The following is a 12,176-nucleotide window of genomic DNA, read 5'->3' as shown; positions in this document are numbered from 1 at the left end:
TAAAACATGTATCTTTCTTTTTCTTCTCCTACAAGTAAATCTACCTGAACAAATTATATAAAAGCAAGGAAGGAGCACACTTGCATTTGATCTCATAGGAAGAGTGAGCAGAAGTGATAAAAAGTCACTGGCCAACTAATCATTTTCATTTCTAAGATCAATTCCATCACTTACTCCCTATCAGTTTTGTCCATATGTGAGCTATAATGCAATCATGTTTGAGAATAACCATTTTCTTGCAAAAAAAAAAAATATCCCATCAAGTTTATGAATATTTTCTGAATCATCTATATTAGAAGTGACAGTAAGGCATATGAATTTATTAAAAGTTTCACTGCATTAATAAACACCAATATCTTTTTTTTGTAAAAAGTTTTATTGGTTTTAAAAACATTCCTTCTGGCAAAAACCATCTGAACCAAATTCCTCTATTATATAGTTTCTTTGATAAGGAAGCATACTTCCTCCTTTTTTCTCTGATCTTTTTTGGAATTTGCTTTAGAATGGTAATTTCTTTGTCTTGGTATTTTAAAGATCCCTCCCTTTGGGCCCCTAGTACCTCATCTCTCGTGGCCCTTCTGAGAAATTTAACGTGTACCTCTCTTGGAACATTATGAATTCTGGAATATGCTGAATTGATTCTATAGACCAGTCCATATCCCCCCACATCTGCTCTTTGTTTCTCTTAAGGTATTCTGCTAAGATTGTGCTCATAATATCTTTAAGGTCTTCATTTTCTGTCTCTGGTAGGTTCTGGAGCCTGAGAAAAAAAGACATTCTTTCCAATTCTATTTTGGACATAAAATTTTCCAGTTCTAAATTTCCCTTTCGGACCTCCTTAACCCTTTCTTTCATCCCAGCTGCGCTTTCCTCAAGTACTACAATTCTCTGTTTATTCTCTGCTGTGTTATGTTGTACCCTTCTGAGTTCATTTTTGAGGTCTGTCACTTCCTTCCTCAGTTCGTTTTGATCTCTCATAATTTCCTGGAACATTTGGTTGACAGATAGTTCTTTTGAACTCTCTCCAGCAGCTTCTGTTTGAAGCAATGAAGTAATCTTTGGCTGATGGGTACTTGGACTGGAAGCCGCTGAAGCCAGGGCCGAAAGTGACTTGCCCATTGGGAGTTTCTTAGGTCCCATTGTCTAAGTTCAGAAATGGTAAATCTTATGCAAAGAAAATGGCGTCGCCAGGGTGCGCAGCTGGGCTGGCCCAGGACAACAGGCAAATCTGAAAGTAAAGAGTCAGTTCTCCTTCACTGTTCCAAGACACAGAGGTACAACAAGAAGGGAAAAACCAAATAATCAAATCCAGAAGGTCCACGAAGCAGAAGAGGTCCGGAGCACCTTCGGGGGAGGTATTAAAAGATGCCAGAAATCATTTCTTTTTCCCCAGGGTGGTTTCAAAAAGCAGACTTCATTTGTAAGTACAAAAACGAGAGCGGAGGGGAGCCATTTCGACTCTTCCTTTCCGCAGGGAGAAGACCAAAAGTTTTAGTCTTTTAAAAACAGCTCAGCCAACACTCTTGCAACTGTGATTTTAGTCTTTCTCACAAAGTTAATTCGAGTGGCAAGTCAGCCTTTGTTCTCTCTCCATTCCGGAGTGGAGAGAGAAAGTTTGAGTGCCGCTTTGTCCGAGGGGGGGGGTTAGAAAAGAAAAACTCCCCCCTCCAATCTTCGGCTTAATATAGATTGAACAAAAACTTACGATAGCCTGCTGCTTATCCGTTACCAATAATTGAAGAGATTAGGAAGGATCCTCCACAGCCAACATTTCAGCCACGTTTCCTTTGAGTAACTTGTTTCCTCTGGAATCCATTAGGCGAAGAGGCAAGCAAGCCCCCCCCCTTCTGCTCCCTGGCTCCTGGGGCAAAGCTGGAAACCCCCCCCCCTCTGGCTGCCACTGAGTCTGGGGGGCTCCAGCAAGCCACCCCTACGGCAGGAGTCCCCTCCAAGGTCTCCTGTGCTCCAAAAGGAGTCCACCGAGAAGACAAGCGGCAGACGAAACATCCGTCGCCTGCAGGGACTGGAAGTGATCTCCAATAAACACCAATATCTTTAACAGAAGAATGTAACATTGCATTTAGAAATGACCAGTAAGCAGACTTAAAGCTATTGTTTAAAACAATTATATTAAAGAAAGTCCTTGTCAAGCGTTCTTAAAAACATTTTATTACTGCCTCGATAACCTCAAAAAGTTTCTTATTTTATTCACTGTATTATATAATTTTATTATTTACACTGGGTCAAAAATAGTTTTATAAGGTGCCAACTTATTCCATTCTTAATACTCTGAAATAATACTTAATGCTAAGAAAAATTGTATGAGTAATAAGACGGCAATCTTTTTTTAATACCTGCTTGACTTTGATGTCATATTCTCCATGGACTTTTTTCCCACGAAAACATTTGGTCCTGAAATAGAAGAATTCTCATTAAAATAAGTTGTAAGTAAATGAGTAAAATCACATTGGTATTTTAAAAGCTGACTTTTAGCAATTTATTTAATACGCATCGTTCCTGACTTACTACCATGTTGCGGGCCAGAATTTGCATCCTTAAGTCATGATGGTCATAAATCAAAGCACCCATGGGACTGCCTTGATTTTATATATATTTTTTGTGGCAGTCATTAAGTGACTCATTCATTCTTATCAGCACTTTTTGCCACAAATAGGCCAAAAAAGGCCAGCAAAAAACATTGCTACGTGACTGTAGAATGCTGCAACCAACCATAAAAATGAACCAGTTGCCAAGCATTGAAAATACTATTGGAACTGCGGAATCAAGTTGTGATTAGCTTTTGGAAGGGTCTGTTGTAACTTTGAATAGTCACTAAGCAACCAACTGTTAAGTGATGACTTTCTTTACATATTTAATTGAATCACTGAATTTATTGAATGAGGTTAACCTATTTCTATCCATCTGTCTATGGGGAAAATTTGACTGTTAGTATTACTAAGTATTAGTTAGTATTACTAAGAATCTATTATAGTTTGGATTATGGACTTATAGTCAATGGAGCCCATTGTCAATGGAGGCTAGTATATTTGAGTTCTGAAATTTCCTTTTCCAGACGCCCTTTGTACCATGGTTCTGTCTGCTGCCTTGGCATACATATTGTTTCCTACTCGTATCTGTACAGGAATATCGGTATAGGGTTTCCTGCCTAGGCAGGGGGGTTGGACTAGAAGACCTCCAAGGTCCCTTCCAACTCTACTATTGTATTGTATTGTATTGTATTGTATTGTATTGTATTGTATTGTATTGTATTGTATTATCCATGATATAAATATGAGGCAGCCCTTACAGAAACATTATTTCGCTTGGAGAGACAGAAAGAAATGGAGAAAGTCCACACTGCCCTGACTTGACTTTCCTGTGTTTAAGAGGAGTGGAAGGAGAAACTCTATTCATATAGGCTAAATTAATAAAGTAGATGTTCTACTGCTTCCTGGCCCAGCCTACCTCAAAGGGCTGACACTATCTTTTAAAGGAAATCTAATTTTATGATTGACGATTGAAAATTTAAATGCAAAAAAGTGACATAATTTCAAAAGTGAAATCTTACATCTATGTAGCAATAATGCTTAGACTTATACACCACTTAACAGTGCTTTACAGCCCTCTCTAAGCGGTTTACAGAGTCAGTCTATTGCCCCCAACAATCTGGGTCCTCATTTTACCAACCTCGGAAGGACGGAAGGCTGAGTCAACCTTGACCCAGTGAGATTCAAACTGCCAAACTGCCTGTAACTGGCATACATATGATTAAGGATTCATGCTTTCCCTCTTTCATTGCAAAACAGACCAATCCCATCAGAGATAACAAAACCAAGCTTTATTTTAAAAAAGAGGACCAATGTAAGCACACTATTTAACTTTACTTTAAAAAGAAAGATACATATAGTTACTATCACATTGGGAAAGAAAGAAAAAACAAACGAATGCATTTTTACTTTGTCTCATTTTATAGACATCATCCATTGTTCTGTTCTAGTATTTTAAAAAAAATCAGTTGTATGGCAGATTTAAGTATCAGAGTTTCTGGCTACATGACAAAAAGCATATTTCCCTCATAGGGATATGAATTCCATTTTTGGCCAGCAGCGTGCAGCATTCTAAAAATCTGAGCAATATGATAGTTACAAAGACTATATTCAATTGGGATTAAATAATATTATTAGAGTAATATTATTTCTGATTGATTGAATTAAACAACTGATCTCTGGCATCTTGTTTCACGTGATTTCATTTTTAAATTAAACATTAACACAGGAAATCAAATTATTTCATCTGGGTTTTAACTAACAAAATGGAATCCCAACTGCTAATTATACCCAGATTAATTAAATGCTCAAATGGAAAAATATATATTTTCATCCTTTAGAATTAACACTCCAGAAGATAGGCTTAAGATACAGAAGGATCTTGACAAACTTGAACATTGGGCACTAATGGAGTTCTGATTTAAATTCTATTTCTTCTTTGGTTAACTCTGTCAACCACATTTGAATTTTCCGCTAACACTCTTTTGCTTTTTTTACACAACCACCACATATGGTAGTACGTGCCTGACTCATTATCACATTTCCAACAATTTGGTGATAAATTTTGGTGATAAATCTCATTGATGGAAGGTACCACCTATAAAACATTTTATATAAATTTTCTTTATACAGTATTGCCAATATTATTTTTCAATTTCTTTCCCATAATTCTTGCCATTTTTCCTGCTATATTATCGGCATATTATATCCAATATTATATTGTTTCCTTAACCTGATCTTCTTCCATTTTATAATCCAATAAAAATTTATAAATCTTCTTTACCGATTTATCATTTGTCCCCAAAAAGATGTTATCTATTGTCATTAGCTCCCTATTGATGCCCCACTCTTTCATGTCTTTCAAGTAGTGTGATTGGATTTGTAAATAGGACCACCATTCCAATTCTACCCCTTTTTCTTTTAGTTCTTGCCTCGATTTCAATCCCCCTTCTTTATTCATTATATTCTTATAACTAATATCTTTTCCCTGATTGATAAAATTTGGATGCACTAACGCTTCTATTGTGGATAACCAAATTGGAACCTTGCTATAATTTTGCTGCTTAAATTTATTCCAGATCTCCAATAACGCCTATCTTATAAAATGTCTTCGAAAGTATTAATGTGCTACTTGTTTCCCGTACCACAGAAATACGTGCCACCCTAGATGTAAATCATGGCCTTCTAATGTTAACAATCTTTTATTTTTTAACTCTAACCATTCTTTTACCCAGGTGAGTGTTGTTGCTGGGTGATATAACTCCCACTCTGGCACACAAAATCCTCCTCTTTCTTTTACATCTTGCAAAAGTATAAATTTAATACTTGGTTTCTTCCCTTGCCAGATGTATTCAACTTTCCAAAATACTTTTAGTGACAATTCTTCTTTTCTTAGAATATCACACTATTCTTCTGTACCTATTATATAGGTTCCAAGTATCCTAGATACCACAATTTCTTGTTCCTTTCTGTTATTTTCTCAAACATTCAAAGTTGAATTTGTTGTTATTGTATCTTTTCAATGAATGGTGAAAGGTTCTAAAAGAAAAGCTTCTCTCCTTGATTAGTTTCCACCCATTGCTTCTTCTTCTATCCTCAGGTGCCTTGGAGAATAGTTTGATTCCCTCTTCTTTGTGGCAACCCCTGAGATATTGGAACAATGCTATCATGTCTCCCCTAGGGAGACATCTGAGGGTTTGCCACAAAGATATCTCAGGGGTTGCCACAAAGAAGAGGGAATCAAACTATTCTCCAAGGCACCTGAGGGTAGAACAAGAAGCAATGGGTGGAAACTAATCAAGGAGAGAAGCAACTTAGAACTGAGGAGAAACTTCCTGACAGTTAGAACAATTAATCAGTGGAACAGCTTGCCTCCAGAAGTTGTGAATGCCCCAACACTGGAAGTCTTTAAGAAGAATTTGGATAGCCATCTGTCTGAAACGGTATAGGGTTTCCTGCCTAGGCAGGGGGTTGGACTAGAAGATCTCCAAGGTCCCTTCCAACTCTACTATTGAATTGAATTGAATTGAAAATAATATATAAAAGTCATGATGGTTTAAATAAAATAGAAACATTATGCCTACTCTATTAGAATTTCATAAAAATAGAATTCATACTTTGTTACGAATTAAGATATATGTTTCTGTAGTGTACTGATTAGTAAATATTATAAAGCTTTGCTTCTTGCTTGGGATATTCCATTTCCTAATGAAAATTCAGAAGAAAACTATTCATTTTGTTAGAGTTGTTCTTATGGTATTTGTAGAGCACAACCTGAAGTTCTGAGATGGTTTCTGCTGCCCTCTTGTGTAAAAAGAAATGGACACCAAGCCATTTTTGCTATTACATATAATAAATGACTAGTTGTTGTGCTCTGAGAATTCGGACGCGATATTTTATCTGTTTCTGGATACACTAGACACTGATTTTTTTTACATTCAAAATCTGTGCTTTATTATTGAGACATCCATCCTTGTTCTCTTTTTTTCCTATGTACCAAAAATAAAATAAATTTCCATGGTCGTATTATTAAAACATAAAATTAATGCATAACTTGCAGAGAGTAAATTCACATCAATTAGTATTCATCCACTCTGGGAAAGAACAAGAATAGACACTGCTGTTCAGTATTGCATTCCTTGAGTTTTTCCAGAACACTGGAGTTGAGAAAACCTGAATGATAAGTATGTTTATAAATATAATAATGACAATAACTGGAAAGGGTAGCTATTATTATTATTATTATTATTATTATTATTATTATTATTATTATTATTATTATTATTATTTATTAGCGTTTATATACCGCCCCCTCTCCCGAAAGGGACTCGGGGCGGTGTACAGTCCGTATCAAAATACAACAAATAAAACATAGTAATAACTACATAAATACGTATATGAGAGGAGGATAAAATATGCCAAACTGTACAGCTAAATAAATAAATCGAAATGTATAAAATTTAAAATCCCAATGTCATATAAGATTAAATTTAAAAAACTATCCCTCTAAAAACCAGTAAAAATGTGTATGCCAGGAGGTAGACGTTATAAATTATGCCAGACCAGCCAGTCGGAACAGGTGTGTCTTCAATTTCTGTCGGAAGGAGCGGAGGTCAGTAGTGGTTCTAATGTCGGGGGGGAGGTCATTCCAGAGGGTTGGGCCCATCACAGAGAAGGCCCTACTCCTCGGTGTCGCCCGTTGGCATTGCCTCGTGGACGGCACCAGGAGAAGGCCCTCCCCGTGAGAGCGAATTGGCCGCAGGGATGTATGTGGGAGGATGCGATCCCGCAGGTAACTAGGCCCTATGCCATGGAGCGCTTTAAAGATGGTAATCAGAACCTTGAAACGCACCCGAAAGACTACAGGCAGCCAGTGCAGCTTGCGCAGGAGAGGTGTTACGTGGGAGTACCTAGTACTCCCCATGACTACCCGCGTGGCTGCGTTCTGGACTAGCTGCAGTCTTCGGGCGCGTCCCAAGGGAAGCCCCATGTAGAGAGCGTTACAGTAGTCCAGGCGAGACGTCACCAGTGCATGAGTGACTGTGCGTAGGGCATCACGGTCCAGAAGGGGGCGCAATTGGCGCACCAGGCGAATCTGGTGGAACGCCCCCCTTGCCACGGCTGCCACATGATCATCCATTGACAGCCGGGCATCTAGGAGGACGCCCAAATTGCGCGCCCGTTCCACAGGGGGCAATTGTTTGCCCCCTATGGCCAGTGATGGAATCAGCTGGCTGAACCGAGGTGCCGGTAGCCACAGCCACTCGGTCTTGGAGGGGTTGAGTTTGAGTCTGTTGTCCCCCATCCAGACCCCGACGGCTTCTAAACATCGGGACATCACTTTGACAGCCTCGTTGGGGTGGCTTGGGGTTGAGATGTACAACTGAGTATCATCAGCGTACAGATGGTACTCAACCCCAAAACCACGGATGATCTCACCCAGCGGCTTCACATATGCGTTGAACAAAAGGGGCGAGAGGACCGACCCCTGCGGCACCCCACAAGAGAGTGGCCTCAGGGTCGACCTCTGCCCCCCAGTCAACACACATTGCATCCGGCCGGAGAGGTAGGACCCGAACCACTGTAAAACGGTGTCTCCGACTCCCATCCCCTCCAGCCGGCGCAATAGGATACCATGGTCGATGGTATCAAAAGCCGCCGAGAGGTCTAATAGGACCAGGATAGAGGAGCAACCTCTATCTCTGGCCCTCCAGAGATCATCAACCAACGCGACCAAGGCTGTCTCGGTGCTGTGCCCGGGTCGGAAGCCGGCCTGGCGTGGGTCTAGATATACGGATTCGTCGAGGCGACGTGGAAATTGCTGCGCCACCACATTCTCAACAACCTTCGCTAAAAAGGGGAGGTTGGAGACTGGACAGTAATTAGCTAGCTCCGTTGGGTCAAGTGAAGGCCTCTTGAGCAGGGGCCTCACCACCGCCTCTTTCAAGGCAGTCGGTAAGGAACCCTCACTCAACGAGGCGTTCACCAGGCCCAGAAGCCAGCCTCGCGTCACCTCCCAGGATGCCAGTACCAACCAGGAGGGGCACGGGTCCATTGAACATGTGGTGGGTCGCAGCCGTCCACGCAACCTGTCTAAATCCTCGGGGGCAACAGAGTCAAACTCCTCCCAGAGTGGGCTCACAAGACTCACTGATGACGGCTCGTCCGGTCCACTGGGGGGGGCATCCGCTCCGGATCTGAGCGACTTTGTCCTGCAGATATTCCCCAAACTCCTCTGCTCTTCCCTGTAAGGGTGCCCCCCGCGTTTCCTGCGACAGGAGAGAGCGGGTCACCCTAAACAGGGCGGCAGGGTGGTTATCCGCAGACGCAATGAGAGTGGCACAATGTCTACGTTTGGCCGCTCTCAATGCCACAAGGTAGGTCCGTAAATAGGCTCTTACCTGTGTTCGGTCAGACTCGGAGCGTGAGGACCTCCACCTGCTCTCTAGACGTCTCCTATGGCGCTTCATCACCCTTAGCTCCTCGGTGTACCAGGGAGCCCGGGTGGGTCGCTGCCGTAGGAGAGGTCGCAGAGGCGCAACCCGGTCCAAGGCCCCCGCCGTCGCCCTATTCCAGGCGTCGACTAGGTCCTCCGACCGAGCGCGGGTCAGGGCTACAGGTAAAGGCCCAAGCTCCGTCTGGAACCTATCCGGTTCCATCAAGTGCTTGGGGCGGTACCAGCTTGAACAAACTGGCTCTGCCTCCTCGCAGTGGAGGGTAGCGCCAGGGAAGTCCAGCCGGAGACATGAGTGATCTGACCATGACAGGGGCGTAGTCTCTAAATCCCCTATTCCCAGATCACTCGTCCACTGCTCAGATACAAAGACAAGGTCCAGTGTGTGGCCGCCTTCATGTGTGGGGCCCTGAATTAGTTGGGTCAGGCCCATGGCTGTCATGGAAGCCATGAACTCCTGAGTCACCTCGGAAGCTGCTCCCGTCGACGGCAGGTTGAAATCCCCCATAACCAGAAGTTTGGGTATCTCAACCGCCGTCTCCGAGACCAGCTCGAGGAGCTCGGGCAGGGCCGCTGACGTATAGCGAGGAGCCAAGTATACAATCAGCAGACCCCACTGCCTCCCTGGGCCCCATTTCATACCCAGCGACTCACACCCGGGTATCTGAGGAACAGTGAACTCCCTCGGCTCTAGATAATCCCGTATAACTACCGCCACCCCACCACCCTTACCCAGGGCCCGAGGCTGATGGAATGCACGGAAACCCGGTGGGCACATTTCCACGAGGGGTAAACCACCCTCGTGACCCAACCAGGTCTCCGTTATCCCTGCAAGGTCCAGCTCCCCCTCCGAGATCAACTCGTTAATGAGGGGGGCCTTGTTGGTCACGGACCTTGCATTGCAGAGCATTAGCCTCAGGCCCTGGCTCTGTAGCTATGTGCCTGCCTTACAGGAACCAAATTAGATTAGTATATTTTATTTTTTTAAAAGTAATTTGCTCATTTATTTTAAATATTCCGTCCTGCTGTTCTAAACATAAATGTTTAGAATTGTATTTTGTAAGCTGAAAATCAATTAGAGAATGAAAAGCAATATAAAGAAATCAAATGGCTAGTTATGCTAATTACTACTATAAATGTGTTACATTTTGACTCAGAAAATTCCCAGAAGTAACTTCCTAGAGAATACAATAATTATTTTTCTGAAGTAGATTTGGAAGGCAGGAATGGAAATTTAGATTTAATCTTCTACCCTAGTATTTAGGAGTTCAGGTTCAATTCTTGAATTCTGAACATTGCAACATTAACTTTGTAACACCTATTCTCCAAACAACATTTGAAAGAGTACAGTGTATAAACTCCTGCTTCAAAATAACTGATAATTACAGCAGGATTGGAATGAAAGTTAAAATGAATAATAAATTGAGAACTGCTCATTTTGGGAATGCAAGAGGAACAGGCAATCCTTATAAGAATATTAAGAATAAGATTAAAAATTGGGGAAAGTCACATATATCTAATAGTAATTTTAAAAGCTTTTGACATCCTTGGCTGGAATAAAATGTTTAAAATGGCAGGCAGCAATAGTTTTAGTTTTGAAGCAAAATTTATATATAATTTTTTTTAAAAAAATTAGAAAATGAAATGTTTTGGGGTTGAGTTCATGAAAGCTTATGCCATAATAAATATTTATGGTTCACTAAGGTCTGTTGATTTTGCTTTCCTCTTTGTAAATTAAAAAAAGGACATCAGTGTGCAGACAAATGCTATAATACACAGTACAAGATTTAGACATGGAGAGAGAATAAGAGCTTGAATGCCCAGAAGCATCTGTTGGCAAACTTCTCTAAATCAGAGCCATTTCCATCCATCTCTACTGAGCCGAAAGATCTAAGAGCAAATAGCAGCCTCCACCATCGTCTTCTAAGAACCAAAATAAGCCCAGTAAAGTAAGCAAATGCATGCATACGTTCAATACCTGTATTCAAAATAAGTCTTTTGGATTTTGTACAGGTAGCCTTTGATTTGCGACCACAACTGAGCCCACTATTTTCACTGATGAGCAAGGCAGTGAGTCATGCCCCATTTTATGACATTTTATTGTTCTTAAGCCAATCACTATAGATGTTAAGTGAATCATCTGATTGTTAAGAAATCTGGCTTCCCCAGATTATCGACTTTGCTTGTCAGAAGCTCCCTAGGAAGATTGCAAATAACCCATGACCCTGGAAAGCTGTAACCATTGTAAATACATACAAGCCTCTGACCATGTGACTATAGGGATGTTGTCACAGTCTTAAGTGTGAGAACTGGTCATAAGTAATTTTTTTCCAATGCCATTGTAACTTTGAAGAGGACTACCTGTATCCCACCAATGCATTTTTTCCAACACCCAGACCAAACTGCAAGAATGTTTTAAGAATAGCTATTGTGGGATTTTATTTAACTACCAGGTAAATATACTCCAGGGGCGAAAAGGAAGGCAGCTCCCTCAAGTTACTATCTGTATTTATTATTTCTTTTCTTAAGATCAGAGTCTATAAGTATTTTGCATTAATATCTATAATATCTATCTCCAGCCTGTGGAGGTCATATGGCTTAACTAAAATCTGTATGTAGCCCATTCCACCACGCTCCTCTATATTCCACATTTACAGCTACTCCTAACACCATATCTCCCTTTAAGTGATTTGACTCACTTCTCATCTTCTTCATCTTCTGAACTTCTATTGAAGTTCAGGGCCTGTGTCACTGTGAAGAGCTCCAATGACTGATTATTCGAGGCATCCCATCATAACTATATCAAAAATGTGTACAACAGTGTTACGGTGTGGGCAGTTTAATTTTCACTTTTCTTCCCGGTGACCCCAGTCATGGAATTCACCTTTTTCATAGTTGCTATGCACTTAGTTGAGTTCCCTTTTGAATTATTTCTTATTATCGTATTACACTTTTTCTGTTAGAATTTCTCTTCTTTGTTTTCCCTGACCTGGGATGTAAAAACCAAGCCAACAGCTAGAGGGCAGGAAAGATATTCAGAAAATGAACTCTCTGACTGAGTTTAGCCTATCTTGCAAACACATGTAATTATGGCTGAACTTCAGAATAAAATGCGTGAGCCCAATCAAGGCCAGTGAGATATAGACTATGTAAACAAATACTTATGAAACAAATTC

The 12,176-nt window shown here is 41.0% G+C and overlaps 1 protein-coding gene across 1 annotated transcript in view; it reads right to left on the bottom strand.

Annotated features, from left to right (window-relative positions):
• The window catches only part of SYN2 (synapsin II), a 130,374-nt gene that overhangs the window by 69,269 nt on the left and 48,929 nt on the right, over positions 1-12,176 (bottom strand). The window contains exon 2 of the mRNA XM_081939095.1: positions 2,355-2,412. Coding sequence (XP_081795221.1) covers positions 2,355-2,412 — 58 coding nt within the window. The remainder of the gene's footprint in view (positions 1-2,354; positions 2,413-12,176) is intronic.

The sequence above is a fragment of the Natrix helvetica genome (assembly GCF_964273705.1).
Source record: "Natrix helvetica genome assembly, chromosome: 1".
Taxonomy (NCBI): Eukaryota; Metazoa; Chordata; class Lepidosauria; order Squamata; family Natricidae; genus Natrix; species Natrix helvetica.
This window is presented reverse-complemented; position numbering and strand designations above follow the sequence as displayed.